This window comes from Neolamprologus multifasciatus, chromosome 9 (assembly GCF_963576455.1).
Source record: "Neolamprologus multifasciatus chromosome 9, fNeoMul1.2, whole genome shotgun sequence".
In the NCBI taxonomy this organism is placed as follows: domain Eukaryota; kingdom Metazoa; phylum Chordata; class Actinopteri; order Cichliformes; family Cichlidae; genus Neolamprologus; species Neolamprologus multifasciatus.
Window position 1 is genome coordinate 17,716,298 of NC_140447.1, and position 21,658 is coordinate 17,737,955.

The window sequence follows — 21,658 nt, forward strand, 5'->3', positions numbered from 1 at the left end:
ACAGAAATGTTGTTTATGTTATTTATGTTTACGTATATGTTTTTAGCATGTGTTTGTAAGAGGTGCGAGCTGTAGAATATGATACATGGGATGATGGAAAGTCAAGGATACATGCAGTCATATAAATAAGGGAAGGAATCTTTTCAATTAGTTTGCCTTCCTTTGGAAATATGTGTAACAGGGTTGCACTGGTGAGAGTGCAACTCAATCTAGTCAGAAAAGATTAGAAAAAATACAAAGCATATCAAAGAGGACTGACTTCTGGGAGCTGAAATGTTGCATTATTTGTCTTTGTCATTTTCACTGTTTTGTTGATTCCCTTTCCAATCTAAATAAAGGCATGCGTCAACAAAATCCGAACAATAAGTATGCATTTAGAACTCATTTTAACTGTTATGTTTGACATGCAATTTGGTTATCAAGAATCTGTGATATGTTCACAGACACAGTCACCTTTAACTAAATTAGCAAATTTGCCAACATTTCTTTAGTTTTATGAGTTTGTTTACTCTGGCGATTAAAAAGGCATTTAAAAATAATTTTGGCCACCTATCCTATAACTCTGTATGCATGTAATTACACAAATGTCCTTGGTTAAAATGTCAAAACTTGTATTTTAATAAAATCATGACGTTTTGATTACGCAATAAACCTTTTTGGGCTCTTATTTTCCTGGGATAACAAAAACTTCCGGTCATGTTTGCTTGGCACAGCTGGATTTACTCTTATTCTGACGAACCGCAGCATTGAGAAATCCAACAGTTCAACAGCGCCACCTACAGGAAAGAAGGCAACAGAAGCCCAACAATCATACAAGTATTCAGACAGTTGAAGGCCAGCAACTATCTATGAAGTATCCACGATGAATTATTTCAATTATGAATCATTTAATAATAGTGACATGCAATTATTAATATATTGTTAGTTCATATTATTGAATATAGTGCTTCATAAATGTGGTAATATCCTTTTTAACAAAAAAGTGTGATTTAAAATTTCAGTGCTTTTGTGTCTGACCTTTTGTGGTCAACACCTAAACACACTGTAGTCCAAGTCAGACCTGACAGAGCTGATACAAGAGAAAGGCCTCAGTCTCCACAACAAATTTGAAGAGCTAAGCCAACATTAAATGTAAATATTTTAAAAAGAAAAGTTTGACATCTACATTTTGACTGAATACTTACATATATTTATGTATGTTTTTACTTTTTTAAAAAGTTTTTTTTGTTGTTGCTGAAATCGGCTGTCCTTTAAGTCATCTTGATAGTAACCAAAGCTGTATCTGTATGAGTGTGAATAGTTTTCAGTTTGTGGGCCTATGCCACAAATTGACAAAAGTGACGCAAAATTAAAAGAAATAATAAAAAGAAATAAAATCAATAATATTATAATACTTCAATGATTTTAATGTATATGTGCTTAACAACATTTATGTGATGCACACAAATACTCTATACAAATCCCACAATCATATATTTGTACATTTCAACATGAAAAATGGCAAAATAAATAAATTAATTTAAAAAAAATCATATTTTTGCATAGTTAGAGTTGTTGAACTGCATAAGCAGGGTCTCTTGAAGTGCGCCATCACTGCTGAGGATTACAGAACAAAAAAGGTCAAGTGGAAGACCCCCCTAAAATTTCACCAGCACTGAGCCAGAGGATCCAAGTGGCTATCCGTCAAGACACTGGACGATCCTCGACCCAAATTAAGGCTGACTGCAGTCCCATAACCATCAAACAGCATCTGAGACTGAAGGGCTTCAAAAACAAAAAAAGTCTTCAAAGGCCTCGTCGCCTTGAACACCACAGAACTGACCGTTTGGACTTTGCAAGAGAGCACCAAACATGGGACACTGAAAGGTGGAAGAAAGTTTTATTCTCTGATGAGAAAAAATGTAACTTTGATGGTCCTGATGGTTTCCAACGTTACTGGCATGACAAGCAGATGCCACCTGAGAGTTTTTCTACATGCCACAGTGGAGGGGCACCACAATGGTTTGGGGTACTTTTTCCTTCAGTGGAACAATGGAGCTTCAGGGGGTGCAGGGGCGTCAAATGCCCGCTGGCTATGTCCAGATGTTGCAGAAAGCATCCCTATTGACTTATGGCCCTCGTCTGTGTGGTAAAGACTGGGTTTTTAAACAGGACAACGCTACAGTGCACAATGACTGCAGGACAACGGACTTCTTCCAGGACAATCTTTCACTCTTCACTCTTTTGGACCATTCTGCATCTTCCCCTGATCTTAATCCAACTGAGAACCTTTGGGGATGGATGGCAAGGGAAGTTCACAAAAATGGACAACGGTTCCTAAGAGTAGATGCCCTTCTTGCGTCCATCTTCACCACTTGGAGGAATGTTCCCAATGTTCCATTTGCCTAAACAAACGTGTGATGGATCTTCTGAAGGCCTGGTAGTGAAGTGGAGTAAAGTTTGTCGGGCTTTGCTCTGGTATAAGTATGTCACTGTGGACACGGTTGCTACAGAGACGCCAGACTCTGTAAAGCACAGGCTGTGACAGGAGGATGGATGCAAGAAGATGTACAGCAACTGTTTCTGTCTATAATGTAATGGTGAAATTTTGTGGATGAACAAACACATTTTATATCATTCGTTATTAAATGATAAAGAATTTCCTATGATGTTGTCCTGGCTGATGATTAATAAACATTAAACAGCTAGCAGCTGCAACTCTAATTCAGCGATTCAGCATTTCAAATTAAGTTCAAAAACTTAACTAATCCTGATTAGAAAGCCAGATGATGTGTTGTACAAAAAGTTGTGCAGAATCTTTTGCAACATAAGTTTAGAAAACCTAACATCTCCAAATCAGGAAACCAGTTTTGTTTTTCCTCCTCTGTACTATGTTTATGCTGTTTGCATAACAGACCATGTGCACACATATAAAATAGTAAAAAATTATTTCAGCTGGTTTAATTTTGTTTCTTAAATACTAAAAGTTCATGTAACACGTAACTGTCTCAGACTGACTTGTCTGTGTGCACAAAGGTCACTCACAAAGCATCAGTGGGATTGCTTGTTTGTATATTGAAGAGGTTCGTTATCGTTTGGCTGACACCCATTTTAAGTTTGTCGAAATCTGGGGCCCTTTTCTCAATCATATTAATGGGAATTTAACATAAACTTTAACCCATTTGACTGCACTTGGTGTTTGTGTGAAACTGCACCTCTGCCGGACCCTGATTCCTTCCTGGACATGTTTCCCACATCTTCTGGTCTTGGTGAACTCTCTGTTGCCCTGTCTAAACTCACACAGAAGATCATCTTCTTTGGACAATGGTGTTTCTTTTGAACTTTTGATTTGTACTGGCTAACTGGTGTATTTTTATTTATTTATTTATTTATTTATTTTTTCCTTTTCTTTCCTGTTTTCCTGTTTGGGTTTTGTTGTTGTTGTTGTGTTTGGTTTCTGTTTTTTCTTTTTTTTCTGTGCTTAAATGTTATTGTTTTTGAATCTTATGTCCTTTGTCTGGTGTGACGTTATGTAACTTTGAACTTAAAATCTTATAAATAAACATTTAAAAAAACAAACAAACAAAGCATCAGTGGGTGTTTTGACTTCCTGTCATTTCATCACTGATCTTTAGCACCTTGGTAAGGAAGAACAGCAGCAGGCTGGTCCACGCCTCTCTGTGGTTTTCTGAGGTCAGGGCCAAGAAGTATGCTACAGCCTCATTGCACACACTACACGAGAAAACACACGGAACAGAACAATCCCGGAAATCAAATATGAAGTCAAACATAGAAACATGTTTCTGATTCCTGTGTTGTTTTGTAATGTACTGTAGCAAGGCAACATCTGCTTCCCTGCCTGACTTGTCACACGAAAAATTGCTGCAGTGAGGATGCTCTTGCTCAGCGATGTTAAATTCATTTCATCGTGTTCAGGGTGATATTTTCAACTGTAACTGCAACTTGAGGTCTCAATCTTAAAATTATTAACTTATTGTAATGACTAACTAGTACTTAATATATATATATTCATGCTTACACTTAAATCTGCTACCTAATTTTAATTTTATTGATTTCCCTTTTTTTGCCTCATCTTGATGATCTTTTTTTGACATAAATATACCTTAAGGACTTGCATTGTTGCATTGGAGGTGAAGCAATATGTTTTTAGGTCTTGTGTTATATTACGTTTCAAATAAGTATGTCCTTTGCGTCTCACATGCTTATTCATCATGCTTATCATTGGAAGTCCGCTTTTGTAATTGAAATCTTCAGAAAATCCAGATACTGCAACAAGTACAGTACAACAACTATACATGTAATACAGATCGAAGCAGAATTTAGATCAGAGAGAGCGTCAGAAAAGTAGATGATAAATAGATGATCTATAAAAAAATGCATGCTGGGGTATAGTGATGATCATTAAGAGAATAGAGGAAAATCAGACTGCTGAGAGAAAAGAATGTAAGTTATGTCTCTTTAAACGGGATAATGGACAAAGGATGTTTAATATGAAGCTTCTAGGCCAGAGAAGATGGGAAATGGGAAAATAAAACAAATGCTGATTATAAAGCAAGTGCATGTTTGCGACGAAAGTCGGTAATAACAGTATTCATAGGTAATCTGGTTTGCAGTAAATACTACTAGCCACTAGGAGGAGACAAAGGAACCCTTTGGACAGTTGCGTTTTGACTGAAAATCTCCCGAGGCAGCATCTCTGTGTTGCTAAATATAAATAATTGATAAATATGTTTAAAAAGTATGTTTTAAACTCTTCTCTTTCTCTGTAGCTGAAAACCCTATTTTTTGTACTGCAACAGTAAAAATCAGAATAAGCCTAGTAAAGAGCAACATTACAGCGAGAACACCATATTTTCAGAGCTGAAATGACAGACTGGTACAGCCAAATAATGATTCTTCACCCTCAGTAAATACGAAGCAATAATTCTGAATAAGATGCAGCTAAAATATTTAAAATCAAAGTGTTATTTATTCAAATAAGTCATATTTAAGAAAAATGTGCCTGGTACCAAGCAAATTTCATTTGACCACATTCTCTTTCTAAAAATATATTTTACACTGTACTTATGTAAAAAACATTACATAAAAATTTCATACTTAATGAATAAAAAAACAGTATGTATGGGACGGGTAGTGACAGTAAATGTTGTAATATTTTCATATTGCACAAACACAGAAATGTCACTGTTGTCATATCACTGAAATAAACCCCATATGAAGAGGATAATTATATTTTATATGAGTGAAATCTGCAAGCAGTAAGTCGATATCCCAAGTTTTGTCCACAAGATGCCAGCAAAACACCGTTTTTAGAGCTGCTCGTGGAAAGCCAATTTTTATGGTACTATTTTGCTGCTCTCCTTATATAAGATGCAAATTATAATAATAAATATACCATAGTAATGCATCACATCAGTGCAAATGCAATCACCTGAAGGTATACGATGGCACAAAGGCGCAGATGATGCAGCCTTTTGCGCTTTCATTGTGCGATTTTTCAGGCTGTGTGCCTCAGAACCCTCTGAAAGTCCCCAAAGGGCCCCCAGAAAGTCCCGAAACTCTACTTTGAGCCACCACAGTCATAATGAAAAGACACATTCTGCTGAAAGAGGTGACAATACTGTTGTCTGCTATAACATTCGCTTCCTGAGATTCTCAACCAATGAAAGAACTGCTTGCAAATTTTTAACCAATCACTTGCGAGTATGTCCTCGTTTTTGACCTATCAGTTTCGAGAACCGACTCCTCTCGTCACGGCCCCGTTTCTGACCAATCGGGGGTGAGGCCGCCTGTGCAGAGGGCTGGGCGCGAGAATCGGCGGGATGGACAAAAATCATAACGCCAAATAGAAGTACAGAAGAGAAAGATTATGATAGAAACAGCCCGGACGGCGAGTATTAAAAGTAGCCCACCTTCAGTTTCATAGCGAGTTTTTATGTTACGAGTCCGCATTTGAAGACAGCCTTTATCTGAAGAGGACATAGCAACGCCTTTCTCTGGGAAGATGTGAATATGACTTGTACGGAGAAAGTATATGTTATAAACTGTGCTTTTAGTTAGCTCGCTGCTAGCCAGATCCCGAAGAAACCTGCAATGACTGTCAACGCTTTCTATGGATACACATCTATTAAAGAGGGATTTTAGGGAGCTGCCAAGCACAGGTTCATCTACGAAGAATTTCAGTCCTCCTACCAGCTGTCATGGACAACGTGAAATCGCGCAGGTGGGTGCCAGCAGTGTTTCATTATTCAGTTCCCGTGACACAATGCACCTGTGTACAGTTAATACGACGTGCCTCATATAAACAGCTTATACTGCAAGTGCACCTGCACACTTGCACTGTAATAAGGTCTGCCTATGGGATTTATGAATAAGTAGTTAATGAATAGCACCTATAGTTAATAACATACCCCGATGAAAAGTATAGACAGTGTAAAATCCACGTTTCAGATATAGCTTAAACAACCTGAAACGTGCATTAATTTGAATAGGTGGCAATGCTTCTGAAAGTTTCGCATTCAAAATAATGTTCTGTGAATGTGAGGCGGGCAGCCAGTTTCACACAGCTGTTATGTAACAGCATCATCCTTGAAAACGCATTACTAGACAATGACAAATCAGCCAGATTAATGCATCTTTACTGCTCAGATTCACTTTTTCTGAATATTTAAAATAAAAACAACCACAGACTAAAAAAACTCCACATCAGATAGCACGTGTCCTCTAATTATACATTACAGATTTTGCATTAAGTCTCTTGGGTTTCTGGCAATGGAAGAAAAAGCTTCTAGATATAAGTATATATATATATATATATATATATATATATATATATATATATATATATATATATATATACTTAGATATAAGATATATAAGTATAACATGTGAAAAATGTGGGTTAATTGGTTTAAAAATTATTCATGTCAATCAGTTTTGTTAATCAGACATTATAGTCATCGCTTAAGCTAAAAGTACTACACATTTTCTCAGTCCATCCCAATAAGTATGAATATTTGAACAGTATAGTACTGCCCCGTGCATCGTTTGGACTGGTACCTTTAGACTTTGGAAGATAGGAAACCTTAAAATTGTAACCTTGGTCTGTGAGCCTCTATAAAGGGCATTTTTCATTATGTTCTAAGATATGGATAAACTTCAACAGCAACATGATTGTTTGAACACTGGATGTAGATCAGTATACTATTTGGCGACGCTTGTTACATTTTATTTTAGAGAAAGTCCTCATATTCATATTATTATTTCATATTCATTGCTTATGACTGGTGATGTATTCCTAATGGATTAAACACTGAATATAAATATGGTGCTTCTTTTACTTGCCACCTAGAATTATAGTTTTATATTCTTCAGTTTCAAAGTGAATAAATGAGTAAATGCCAGGAGGTTATGCAAGTATACCCCCTTTTTTAAAAACTTTTTTGAACTGGACCGTTAGTCCCCTAACCACACCCCAGTACACCTCTTCCACCTCCTCAAGACACACACACACACTTATAAAGCTCTGGTAGTGAAAGAGCCTGTTGATGCAGACCCCTCCTTTCCTCCAGTCACCTTAGGCCCCTCCTTCCTTTTCAGCAAACGTCTCTTGGCTCTTGTGAGGGAATCAGGCCATACCAAAATTCAATTGGGATACTAAAGTTTCCACTCTAAGGAAGACCTTTCATCCACATTTTCATACAAGACCTCAAGAGAGCACTCCCCAACCCCCTGTGTGTGCATGTGTGGTTGTAGAGGTCTCCTACAGGGTAACAACCCTGGCTGTTCAGGAATTTAATTTCTCCTCCATTTGTTAAAGTCTGCTCCAGTACTGCAAAGACTTTAGTGCCCAGCAGCAGGTTTTTGCACGCAAAAAAGTTGAAATGCAGTGTGCTGACATTTTGTATTATCAGTAGTTCTATTTTGTGTTCTTTATTGTGCATAATTATAATTGACATGTTATTTCTGTCTTTACATCTTCAAGACCTGTGACCTAATGCTAAAATGCAGTCACACTGAGATCCCCGCATCAGTGAACTCATTGATTCATTTGTTTGGTTAGCTAAAATGTCCAGAGTCAGTGTTGTGCAATACATTTCCAATCTGATATCGTTTGGTGAAGAACACGTTGCTTTCAGTTTTGATATGATGTGTCAAAGGCTTGTTTATTGGCCACTGATGCCTTTAGTTTTGCTTTTATTTGTCTTTTATTAATGCATTTGTTTATTTATTTTGCTGTGACATCAAAAGAGTTGTGGTCAGCTTTTGGTACATGCTGCTGCTTTTCCTCAATCCTGCCCCTAAAAAGCTTGGCATAACTCACTGCTAAAGTCTAATTCTTTTAACAGGGATTATATTTCTTTCAGATGAAGTTAAAGCAAAGAGTAGGCAAATCTACTTGGTCACAAGACCGTTTAATTACACTGAGCCTTCATCCTGTAGTAATAGTTAAGCTTCTTACACCATTCCCAAGTAATTTCTTTTTACAGCTTTGGTGTCCATGTATTGATGTCTAATATATTAGCTTACAGGCACTGACCTCATACCTCAGTCTTGGGCTCCATTTGTGGTCTAAATGAGCTCTTCTTTTACTGCCTTGTATATTTTAGCAATGATGAGGATGAAGAGCTGCAGTCCACAGATCCAGAGAGTAAAGAGAAGAGCAAAGATAAAAAGACACTGTGCAAAGTAAAGTGGTCACGAGATGAGGTAAGTTTATCAGAGATCTGACATCTGAGCTGGGAATTTGTTGGAAAGATTTAACTTGAGACATTGCATGTTATGTTCGGCTTTTATCTCCTCGCAAAGATCTTTAAGGGTAACTGTATAACAGTGTTTATGTGAAAATGCTGAACAAGACGCTTTACATGCGCTCTGTATCATTTGCTTTTTTTCCATCTCTCTTTTTCTTCAGGATGAAAAGCTGAAAAAGCTTGTTGAGCAGCACGGAACAGACTCCTGGAAATTAATAGCTACCCTTTTTCCAGTAAGCGCATTTGGATTGTGTAATTTCATTGAACAAAAATGTTACTACTTTACACCATATTGGTTTATCTCTTTCAGTTACTACTGTAATGAGGTGTTGCTCTTTGTGTATCTCTATCACAGGGGAGGACAGATGGCCAGTGTCAGCACCGCTGGCAGAAGGTGCTCAATCCAGAGCTAGTGAAAGGACCATGGACAAAGGAGGAGGATCAAAAGGTAAGATGAGCTCTGAATCCCTATTTTGTGCAGAAACATTGGTGACAAAATGGGTAAATGATATGGCAGAGAGGGGAGAGAGCAGTTTAGACAGGTTGAAAACACACAATACAAAGACAAGTGCCACAATATGTAATGTACCCTTTAGCTTCAGAATAACCAGGCTGTGCACATGTGTATGCTTACTTCCCGCCAAGAAGGGTTTTTTTTCATTTTTTTCTAAAGTAAATTCTCCACTACGTCATTCGTAATAAAACAGTCTCTTCAAGTAAGAGGTTTAGCAGCCAGCCGCTTGTTTAATTAGTTTTTTTTCCTACAAAGCAAAGCTTGAAGACCTTTTCCTGCTGTTAGACCAGCGATGCATTCCTTAAATGGATCACTGTTGTTCAAGAATGTCATGAATGGTGTGTCATTCTTCCGAAATGTTGGAATCATAACAAAAACACAGATCTTACAATTATAGCTTAGCCTGCCAAAAGTGACATCACAACATTTCTCAGCCTCTGGAAAGAGCCAAACAAGCTCTGCTGTTGCTATAGTGAAGGTTTCTAAACAGCACTGCTTCTCTTAGAAATCTGAACTCTTTGAACAAGTTTATAGTGTGGCAGAATTAATTAGGGCCCTACCCCATTCATACATAAATTCATGAATTTATTTACTTGTGCTTCTACTGAATATCCTCCATGTGGTGGTGTTTATGCAGGTTATTGACCTCGTACATAAATATGGACCCAAGCGCTGGTCAGTGATTGCGAAGCACCTCCAGGGAAGAATTGGAAAGCAGTGCCGTGAACGCTGGCACAACCACCTCAACCCAGAAGTTAAGAAGTCTTCATGGACTCAGGAAGAGGATCGAATCATCTATGAAGCCCACAAACGCCTTGGCAACCGCTGGGCTGAGATCTCTAAGCTTCTTCCTGGACGGTAGTGTAGTGCGTCACACACTGTCTGTTTGTGCTTCCTGTCTAAGTAATGTAAGTGAGTCAAACTAGCAATGCTATCCCCTAACAGAACGGACAACTCCATCAAGAACCACTGGAATTCCACCATGAAGAGAAAAGTGGAGCATGAGGGGTACCTGCAAGATGGCTGCAAGACTTCCTCTGCTAATGGGAAGAGACGCCACAACAGGCAGTGTCCTGCAACTCCAACAGAGCCCCAGCACTGTGACCGCAGCCCTGTGGCTATGACAGCATCAAACCAGGTCCATCCTCAGTCTTTGTTTCATTTGTCCTCTTACTTAAAACATCATTCACCTCAAATACAACATTTATAATCAGGGCCCATTTAATTGTAAAAAAAACTCATAGTACCGTATCACCCAAATCGATCTCTTCATTCTCAGACTGTGGGCTTGTGATATTTAAAAGTAGAATAGGAGGCAGAACCTTCAGCTTTCAGGCCCCTTTCCTGTGTAACCAGCTCCCAGTTTGGATTCGGCAGACAGACATGTCTACTTTTAAAATCAGGCTTAAAACTTTCCTTTTTGATAAAGCATATCGTTAGGTCTGCATCAGGTGACCCTGAATCCTCCCTTAGTTATGCTGAAAAAGACTTAGGCTCCTATGATGCACTGTTTCTTCTTCACTCACCTTTTTCCCCTCTATGTGTTTATGCACCACTGCACTTCAACAGTGTGTCTTTTGTCCTGTTTTCCTCCCCTCACCCTCAACCTGTCACGGCAGATGGCCGCCCCTCCCTGAGTCTGGATCTGCCAGATGTTCTTCCTGTTAAAAAGGAGTTTTTCCTTCCCACTGTTGCCAAGTGCTTGCTCATAAAGAGACATGTTATTGTTTGTGTTTTCTCTGTATTATTATGATCTTTACCTTACAATATAAAACTCAATGAGGTGACTGCTGTTGTGATTTGGCGCTATATAGATACAATTGATTTGAGCTAAGTGTAATGCTCTGTTTGCAGATGGGTGGTTTTCCATTTGAGCCTCATGGTGGGCACATGATGGACAGTCTTCCTGAAAATTCAAGCTTCATATCAGTGAGTCTTTTATGAGGTTTCTTTGCATGCTAGTGGGGAAAACATCTGACTTCTTTATTTTCTGGTCTTTCTGTAGTTGAACTTGTGATTGCTAACTCTGGAGCTCAAATCAAAAACTTGAACGTCCTGTTTTTTCTCCTAACACAAAATACAGCTGAAAGGGTGTGCGATGTCAGTGCTGTTGTTGCAGTGTTTTTATGTTTATGTCTTGTTTTGCTGATTATCTTAACTCTCGTAACTCTTTCCTCTTTTCCTTTCGCCTCCTCTTCCTCCGTGATGTTTGTTTATTCCAGCCATCCTGCCTGGATGATCCTGACAGAGAGCAAAGAATTAAGGAGCTTGAACTGCTGCTTATGTCAGCAGAGAGTGAAGTCCACCAACAAGTGCAGTGCAGAGGTTCATGTGTAAGAACACACACTGAATGTGTGTTAGCATTCTTAGTCAGCATAGCCTGTGTGTGTTAATAGCTTACAGTACATACACTGTAAAAAGGCTCATATTTATATTAAATATGTCTTCACGTCAAAGTGAAATAAACAGCGAGTTACATAATCTGAAAAAACAATATATTGATATCGAAAAGTTTATTTAAGTCCAATATACTGGCGTTTGATTCTAACTGGCCTTCATAAATGAACTTTTTGCAGTGTATATATTCTAAAACAAGAATGAGGGGCATGTATGCGTGTCTGTAGCCTGTTTGCTGTAGTGTTGCAATAGTAACTACTTTCCCCTTCTCGCCACTTACTCAGACTGGCCTGAAGCTGTGCTTGGTAGTCCCCCTAGCTCCCACCCCTCACCTCGCCCATTATTTTAGTTTTAAACTTCATCCCGCCCCCTCATCCCCTCCAGCCCTCACTCCCTGCCATCCTACCATACCCACACTTAGCCCGCAGTTTGGTTCTGACTAAAGCTTTCTCAGTCTCTATTCTGTCTGCACTGACATTGTTTTCATACTTCATTCACATTCCGTCTTTCCAGTGAGCGACTTTATACTGTACAATTTTTTCCCACCATTTCCTACACATAATTTCCAAACTCGTGCAAATTAGCAATAATTTTACACCACATCTGCCAAACCCATCAAATCAGACACCATCCTGCTGCACGAGCCAAAGATCTAACAGCAGTGTCTTTAACCCCCACCCGTCCCCTGCTGCCCTCTATCTCAGAGTTTGGAGCAGTACCCAGCATGGCCAGACAGTGTGTCAGATGACACGTTAACCACAAGTAGCAGTAGCCTGGAAGAACAAGCAGAGAGAAGACCCTGGAAGGGCCCTGAGATCCCGCAGGGAGCTCCAGCACCACTTCCTGTCTCGCCCAGCAAGTTCCTGGCTGTAGAGGCCAGCACAGTGCTGTCCACCCTGCAGACTATACCAGAATTTGCAGAGACCATGGAGCTTATTGATTCAGTGAGTAACAGATGGAGATGAACACAGAACAAACATAACTCTGTGTAGATTTGTTGGCCAAATATTGTGAATGTATTAAAGATCTACTGTAGATGTGTTTTGCTCTGCAGGATCCTGTCGCATGGAACGAAGTGGCCAGTTTTGATTTGTCAGAGACGGCGACACCGTCCAGGCACAACCAGGCAGCCTATAGCACTATCTTGCAAGAGAGCACCATGTACAATTCAGTGAATTACCCAGTCAACGCTGCCACTACCGACTTAGGCCAAGACAGGAACTGTGCTCCATTTGGTGTGGGAGATCTTACATCCCTGACTCCCATTAACTCATCCAAACCCACCCAGGCTTCCACTGGGAGGAAGAGGAGAAGAGAGAGGAGGGGACCATCTCCTTTTTGTGACAAGACTTGCTCTTCCTTCTTGGAAAATATTTCAAATTCCCCCAAGAAAACACCTATAAAGACACTGCCATTTACTCCGTCACGAGTAATTATCTTAATAATTTACTTCAGAGAACATCTTCCCATTACAGCTGATGCAGTGATTTGACTAATATGCCATGTCTTCATTCTCCTCAGTTCTGCAACATATCAATGCCAGAGCATCTCAATCTGGAAAACCCCGCCCTCACCTCAACTCCTGTGTGCGGTCAGAGGTGTCTACTCAACACACCCCTTCAAAAAGATACCACACCTAAACACCAGAAAGAGAATGATGGGTAAATGAATCGGCTGTAAGCAGTATATCAGATGATCTTTTTGCTTGCAGAAAACTAGTGTAATCACAATTACAAATCTGTAGTTCCAGGACTCCTAAATTCTGCAAAACAGTCATGACTCCAACTCCGAGGACACCCACTCCTTTCAAAAATGCTTTGGCTGCCCAGGAGAAAATGCACGGGCCACTAAAGAGAGAGGTAAATTTGCCAAATTCTGGTGCAAGCAGGTGAACATATTGCTGCCTTTTTTGTGGTTATACTCATCCACTTTTGTTTTGCAGCCACAGCCTTTGGCCTTTCTCGAAGAAGACATTCGAGAAGTTCTAAAGCAAGAGACCGGAACAGACATCTTCAACAGAGCAGACTTACAGCCAGATTACAGAGTGTGGAAACATAACGTAAGTCACGAAATACAGCCTTTATGACCTCAACACCTCATCAAAAAACTAAGAAATAATTTTATTTCATTTTGATGCTTCAAAATTAGATGGATGGCCCAGCTAGAAAAGTGCGCAAGTCTCTTGTCCTGGACCCTTGGGGCAAAGAAAGCATTAATACTCAACTTTTTCAAGACCAGCTTGACGATGCACAGGTAAGCCTCCCTGACCACACTTCAAATCAGCTTCAGGTCCTGGAGCCCTTTCCAAGTAAAAGTATTTTTATAAATACCATGTAATTACTATTACTCTTAATCTACTGCTTTCTTAAAACCCGCACCATTCAAAGAATGCAATATTGCAGGTGTCAGATGAAGGTCTACTGACAAGCTCTTCATTGGTTTCTCCGATCTCCGAGAGAGACGAGTGTGGCCATTCTGTGACTTCCGGGAAAGATGAGCTCTCATTAGGAGTCGCCGTTCATACTCAACACTTTACTAGCCCTCGGACGAAGAAGCTTCCGACTTCTAACAAAGCAACGAAACACAACACTGCTCAGGTATGACGAAACAAAACAACTGTCATTAATGTCAATGTGTAGTTAATGCTGTGAAAAGGGTAGAAATAGACAATCACAGTAACCACTGATCACCTTCTGTGCAGGTGAGTGAGTGGGAAGCAGTGGTTTATGGAAAGACGCAGGACCAACTGATCATGACAGAACAGGCTCGTCAGTACCTGAATCCCTACCCACCGTCCACCTCCGTCTCAAGGGCGCTTGTGCTTTAAAGCCGTCCCCTCGACTACGCAGGCAGCACTACATCTGTCCGACAACTAAAACCTCCACTGAATCTTGTAAGAGACAATCCAGTGAAGACAAATTGTTTTATTTTTCTTCTGAAGCAGAAGTGCACTGCCAGTGACGTCCACACAGAGGTTTTGTTCTCAACACATTTTGAGGTAACTGCCCAAAGTGTTCTCTGTTTGGCCTGCATTTGATTTTGCCAGCAGTCATGAGCAATTTTGTACACATACAAAAAGGCTTTTTTCTTTTAATCAACCTGCACATAGAGTAGGCTGCAGAAATAGTGTGTATCACCAGCAGCGGCTGCTTCTGAGTTGTATATTATTAATATATTGTTTAAAGACATGAAAGACATTATAAGATGTAGCGCTACTCATTGTTTATCTCCTCCTGCATGTTTTTACTAAACTGCCCCACTGCTGTTAGCAGATAAAGAAAACACGTATGTGCAGCATTTGTAGCTTTTTACTGACACACGTGTACAATGAAATCACACCATGGGTTGTAAACTGACGCAGTACAGACTTCATTCACTGGCCACTTTATTGGGTATATCTGCTCGACCGCTCATTAACGCAAGGCATATCATATTGTCAAGATGATCATATGATGTGAAGTTTACACCGAGCATGAGAGTGAGGAAGAAAGGTGATTTAAGTGACTGAACACAGCATGGTTGTTGGTGCTCAGAAATTGCTGATCTGCTGGGATTTTCCATCACTACCTTCTCTAGGTTTTACAGATACAAAATTCAAAATGGGTAAAAATGGCCAGACTGAAGGCAAAAGTAACTCAAATAACCAAAATATGCAGAAGAGCACCTCTGATGTAGCTGAGGGACTACAGCAGCAGAAGACCATACCAGATGCCACTCCTGTCAGCTAATAACAGGAAACTGAGGCTTTAATTCACACAGGCTCCCTGAAACTGTACAAAAAAAGATTGGAAAAATCTTGCCTGGTCTGACGAGTCTCAATATTCAGATGGTAGGGTCAGAATTTGGAGTAAACAACATGAAATCATGCATCCATCCTGCCTTCCTGTACTCAAATGGGATCCACAGACAACAGACCCCGTCAGATCCAGTCACCTTTGGGATGTAGCTGAAAATCTGCAGCAACTATGTGATGCTATCATGTCAATAGGATCTCAGGAAAGTTTCCAGCACCTCGTTGAATCTGCGCCTAGAAGAATTAAGACAGTTCTGAAGCCAAAAGAGGGTCTAATCCCATATTAGGAAGGTGTACCTAACAAAGTGGCTGGTGAGTGTGTAATGTTACTATTGATTTTTAAATGAGAAAAAAAATGCACTTACATGTTTTTTGTGACAGCAGTGTTATGTTAAGGAGGAATGCCAATCGGACTCCATGTGAAGTTTTTAGGATGGAAATAGGAAGCTGTCAGTATTGCACTATTGAGTTGACTTTGCTGCTGAGAAAGGAGCAGTATTTTCGAGGGCAAACTGGATAGCACTTGTGATGGTATTTTTTTATTATTATTTTATTCCTTTTATAACACAGCGTTTCCTTTCCAAGGCCATAGAGTCGGTGGAGACATCGGTTGAATGTATTTCATTGCAATGTACATGTGAAAGAACCTCAAAAAAAAGGGTACCTTAATGTTTATTTTTGTTTGTTTTATTTATTATCTGACAGCTCTAAGGCTTAGATATTAATATAAATCGGACACCATGAGTTTCGAAGAAGTTTAATCTTGCTGCCACAACAGCCTAAAAACTCTCACTTGCTCTAAAGCAGTTCTCTATTAGGGAATGAATGGCCGCCATTGTTTTGGTCAGACATTCGTATCATTAGTGCTCAGCAACAAGCATTTTGTTGGAGAAGGATTTAGGTTTTATGTGAGGGCTGTAGGTTTTATTTATTTAATGTCTACTAATTTATTTATTTCTAAAAGAAAACATTTAAGAGAAATTATTGAGAAATTATATTGTCTTTTTTTTCCTTTCAAAATTAGGATTGGGCAACCATTCAGTTTTCATTTCTCCAAGCTAGAAGAACAAGCACTGCAACTCATTTAATGTTAATTTCTTCTCCTGATTAGGCGAGAGCTAGCAAATAACCTTTGCATAGTTGTACGTGTGATTTTGTAAAATATAGATAGGATGTAGGTAGGTAGCGGGACTCCATTTCTGACCTCTAATCATAGACTAATTGCACTTTTTTTCCTCTTTGTTTAAATGTAAATGTTCATTCTCATAATGTAGCTCCTGTTCTTACCTTTTTTCGTGTGTGTATGTGTTAGATGGGTGTTTCCTCATGTTTGAAGTGAATGCTGATGTTAAGATCGTGCTGCTTTATTTACATATGTTCTTTTCTCCTGTTTTGCTGCAAAAGGTGTATTTAAAATGCACTACGTAAAAACCTTCTATTTTTAGACAGATGGCTTTGAGCTAAAACACAAAATACATATTGGTCAATGCATATGTTATTACAACTCTGTCTCCTAAAATGCTGGGCTGCTGTGCAGAATGCGATATGTTGCTAAATCCCTATATTTAATTGGAAATAGTGCAAAGATGTCATTGGATGTTATATTTTGATACTGATGCCAGTAATATGTTTCAAATAAGGTGAAAACAAGGGCTTGTTTACCACTGACTACTGCTTTTTTAACACTATGAGGAAGGCAGTTGCACAAGTCTGAAAGCAAAATGTTTTCCCATTTTTAGATTTCAGTGGTCACCAGCTCCTAGTCTTCTTTGTCATATTTTTAATTTCTTTATGACATGTCCGAACGCTGGGCAGGACAGTTTAGCACCTGCTTTCTTCACCTCTTTCTTTGGAGCAATATCACCGAGCATTAAAGCGCATATTAGCCGTGCAGTGTGCACAATGCAACCGAATATCATCTGGCTTTTTGAGCTGGACACTCATAACAAGTTGATTGATCCGTCTCCCTTTTTTAGCCCGGACAACACATTGTCCACGATGTCAGAGATGAATTACAGATTGTGATTGGTCAGACCACAGGACAGTTTTTCCCTTCATCCAAGTCCGTTTTAAATGAGCTTGGCCCAGGCAGCTGTATTTCTGGATATTGTTAGATTAATTTTTTTTCTATTCTTACTTTGAATTGCATTTTTTATTACATACACTGTGGGCAACTGCAAGAAACCGTTCACTGAAAATGGTTGTCAGATGTTTCATTTTAGTTTCAGCGTCAGCTTCACTGATGTCCTCTGGAGACATCACATTTATTACTGAACTATTAGCCCACACAGTCTCACTAAGTGAAGGATGCCTCCCTAATTTGCCTTTGTCACTATAGTCACTACAATGAACCTAATTAGGTTCTTTCTAATGTAGTATTAGTATTTAAGCTGGTTTGAAACACCTTGTTGACATCAGGTTCAAAATAAGTGCAAATATTTCTATTTAATTTTTTTTGTCTTGTTATCTTTGTAACATTTAAAACTAAATATAGGGCTTAAAATGTTTGCAAATCATTGCATTCTGTTTTTATTAAAATCTGTACAAGATCCAGATGTGATCTCTGCTGCAGCCATTGTCTCCTTGTATCCTGCTGAACTACCCTTGAGTGAGATGTCACATGTTTCTCTGCTCACTCATTTCACCTTCTGGACAAGAACAAATGCACTCTCGAACCATCCTTTAAAAAAAGCTCCATAATCTGGTGAAGTAACACTATAGCTACATGTATTTTTTTCTTGTATCATCTGCTTTAGTAGATCCAGCAATGGCTATAATCTGGATTATCCTGCATTAAGTGTTTGAGTGAGAATAAAAAGGGAATCTTGTCAGGGAAATCAGGTGGAAAGATCAGAAGAATATGGTACACAACGCTAAAAAACAGACTAAACAACTTTGTAAGATGTTTACTGTATATTTGGATCTGGTGGCTGAGATCTGTCTAATCTGTATATATTTGTGTCGTATGTTCTGTGTGTTGGTTTGTACATTTCATTTGTTAAAACCAAGATAATCTGTTTGTGTGTTAACGACACATTGTAACATCATAGGTTGCAAGGGAATTAAGTACATATAAGTACAGGATAGTAGCAGCTGTCATATACTATTGTAGTTATGCATGAGCAGTACACAAGATGCTGGACTTTGTTTTCATTTACAGGAGAATCACACATGTAACACTTGAGTTATACTATATAGCATTTTCAGTTGAAACCATAATCAAGGTACCATAGAAATCCTGCCAGCTGTCTTTGTAACCATGTACTTAATTTGGCTAAATAAATGCATTTGTTGGATAATTTTAAAGGTATTCTGACTTTCTTGTGTTTGTATTTTCACTTGCCATCAACTGCCAAAATGCCTTTGTGCAAATTAGTATACGTTACATGCTGTTTTCTGCATAATAAAGATTTCTGATGATCGCTTAGTTTTTCTGACACACTCACAGCGGGCATGGCGACACTCTGACGTCTTGCCAAAAACTAACGCCACTGAAAGCTTTTTCTTTGTCTTTTTAAATGGTGAAAGTGGAAATTGAAATATTCCACCTTTAATCATGCACTCTAATTTTTCCTCACATGCAGCGTGGACATCTAAGCAGGTGAAGGCTGGGTGTGACAACTCATGGAGTGGTTTGAAGATGACCTCTCTGTCATGTGTGTATGTATACGTTGGGATGCTGTCAACTTGGCCTGGGGTCCAGGGACACGAGCCCCCTCCACCAGAACAAGAGGCCTCTCCACAGGGTCAGCTGCTGGCCCTAAAGGGGCCCACTCACCCATGACTTAATGCCCCTGAGCTCCTTTGTCCTTTGGGCTGTTGGTTTTACAGGCCCATTCACTCAATTGCCCCCCAAATGGAGGGAGAATGTGATGACTTGCCTTATGCTGAAGGAGCGGCAGTGCGCATGCATGCAAACAATGTACACATAAACACACGGGCGCCACATGCACGCCATGTCCACTTAATCAATCTGTCCTCCTTTGCTTTCATTCTGGTACAAGAGGGCCTTTTGTTATTGTGTGACCCGCACTATGAGCCGAAAGATGTCGGGGACCCTTTGCTTCGTAATTGGTTATTGGCAGCAGCCCTTCCACTTTGTACCTCCTGCATGTATTTAGTTGAAACAATGACTTACTGAAACACTATATAGACCTAAAATAAACATATAATTGCTGTTTTCAGATTAATTACATTTAACTTAGATATACAGATTCTCTTCACATGCTGTAGTTTCCACTGATTTAATTATAATGTCCAGTGCACGTTTGCCCCCCTTCTGTATCTCTTATCATTCAGTCAGCTTGACTAGGTAAGGTATGTGTGTGTGTCCATTTTTGGGTCTACCCTGTGCACCAAAGACATGAAACAGAGCCTACAGGCATCTGACCAAATCTCCTCGGCCTTCTTTCTTTAAGCACACACCCATAAGCGAGTGCACAAACTCTCTCACACACACTGTTTGCCTTTGTGTATGCTAGACAGCAGATGGCAGCCCATTATAGGGCTGACAGAGCAGTCATCTGGCAGGCACCCCGGTTACCCCCTCCTTCCACCTCTCCTCCCCCACCACCCAAAAGACACCCAGCACAACACAATAGGGATAGGAGCCTTTTAGGCGGGAGACTGTATCTGTGTGTGTGTGTGTGTGTGTGTGTGTGTGTGTTAAAATTGGACACTGGCCTTTCCGCTCTATATAGGTCACTGTTTCCACTGTTGTGTGTGTCAGCGCCATGTGAGGTAAGTCAGGCTCATTTGACTGGGGATTTGCCAGGCTATGACTTACTTTGAATGGAAAGTTTATCTCTACAGTATGGAGGACTGATGCTGCTAAATAAAAAATTTAATGGAAAAATACATGTATGTATTAATTATGTAAAGAAAAAAAAAATTATAACAATGTTTCATTCAGCTTCTTTATTAATTTACCTTTGTAGTATTATCTCAATGTATTTACTTACACATCTTTATTTCCTTTATTTTTAATTTTTCATCTTTCCATCTTTCACCTTCTGACACTTTTAATGACAGTCAGTAATACAGAACACAGAAAGAATTCAGTTCTTTCTGTGAAAGATCGGGTCCTCTACCAGAGGCCTGGCAGCTTGAGGATCCTTCCTTGGACTGTTCTGGACTGTTCTGGACAGAGATCTCAGATGTTGTTCCTGGGATCTGCTGGTACCACTTGCCCAGCTTAGGGGTCACTGCACTGAGTGCTCCGATTACCATGGGGACCACCGTTGCTTTCACCCTCCACAACTTTGCAAGCTCTTCTCTCATCCCTTGGTTTTTCTCGAGCTTCTCATGTTCCTTCTTCCTGATGTTGCTATCACTTAGTATAGCTACAGCTATCACTACAGCCATCTTCCCCTGCTTTTCTACCACTACTATGTCCAGTTGGTTAGCCATCACCAGTTTGTTTGCCTTGATATGGAGGTCGCACAGGACCTTAGCTCATTCATTATCAAACACCCTAGAGGGTGTGTCCCATTTTAACCTTGTGACTTCCAGATCACTTGTAGCTTGTAGCTGTAGCTGTAGCTGTCCTCTGGTATTACAGTCCCCTCAGCTCTGACTAGCTTCCCTCTCGTTGTCATCATCCTATTGCACTTCTCTAGTCTGAACAACATTCCAATGTCGTCGCTGTGTATCCTGGTGGTATGGATCAGTGCATTGATGTCTCATTCACTCTTAGCATACAGCTTGATATCACACATGTAGAGGAGGTGGCTGATGATTGCTCCATTCTGTTTTCAATGATCTCACTGAGGGGGTTCAGGTCTATGCAGAACAGCAGTGGGGACAGACAATCTCCTTGGCAGATCCCACACTTGATGGTGACTTATGCTATTGGCTTGAAGCTGGCCTCTGGAGTTGTTCGCTACATCCCCACTCAATTCCTGATGATGGCTCTTAGGATCCTGTTGATCTTGTATAGTTCTAGGCATCCAGGATCTATGTGTGGGGCACTGGGCATAGGGTTTCTTACAGTCAGTCCAGGCAGTGCACAGGTTGGTGAGCTTGGTCTTGCAGTTTCAGGCCACTGTTCTTTCTACCACTGCTTGGTGTTTTGCCCCTCTGGCATTCCTGCCTATTCCTTTTTGTCCCCCACTCATGTATTGAGCCATGTATGCAGTAAGCTCAATTATATCAATTAAAAAAATTGTAAAAATATTTTTTTTTTTGCCATATTTTATAATT

The 21,658-nt window shown here is 39.7% G+C and overlaps 1 protein-coding gene across 3 annotated transcripts; it reads left to right on the forward strand.

Moving 5' to 3' along the window:
- The first annotated feature begins 5,489 nt into the window (after positions 1 to 5,489).
- mybl1 (MYB proto-oncogene like 1) lies at positions 5,490 to 21,568 on the forward strand. 3 transcript variants are annotated; one of them, XM_085173134.1, is made up of 16 exons: positions 5,490 to 6,223; positions 8,610 to 8,709; positions 8,915 to 8,986; positions 9,109 to 9,201; positions 9,905 to 10,125; positions 10,213 to 10,405; positions 11,122 to 11,196; positions 11,490 to 11,600; positions 12,369 to 12,608; positions 12,701 to 13,093; positions 13,186 to 13,325; positions 13,409 to 13,523; positions 13,607 to 13,723; positions 13,813 to 13,917; positions 14,067 to 14,261; positions 14,366 to 21,568. In XM_085173134.1, the coding sequence occupies exons 1-16, from the start codon at positions 6,201 to 6,203 to the stop codon at positions 14,489 to 14,491; spliced, it is 2,319 nt and encodes a 772-aa protein (XP_085029260.1). In that variant the 5' UTR covers positions 5,490 to 6,200; the 3' UTR covers positions 14,492 to 21,568. The 3 variants fall into 3 exon arrangements, with proteins under 3 accessions (XP_085029260.1, XP_085029262.1, XP_085029261.1); XM_085173135.1 differs by having other exon boundaries at positions 5,491 to 6,223; positions 12,719 to 13,093; XM_085173136.1 differs by lacking the exon at positions 11,490 to 11,600.
- Positions 21,569 to 21,658: the final 90 nt, after the last annotated feature.

Excerpts from the sequence above, each read along its gene's own strand:
- mybl1 (XM_085173134.1), top strand. The coding sequence starts at position 6,201 with ATGGACAACGTGAAATCGCGCAG. Across the intron at positions 12,609-12,700 it reads CCATGGAGCTTATTGATTCA|ATGTGTTTTGCTCTGCAGGA; the intron begins GTGAGTAACAGA and ends GATCTACTGTAG. Across the intron at positions 13,524-13,606 it reads ACGGGCCACTAAAGAGAGAG|CCACAGCCTTTGGCCTTTCT; the intron begins GTAAATTTGCCA and ends TTTGTTTTGCAG.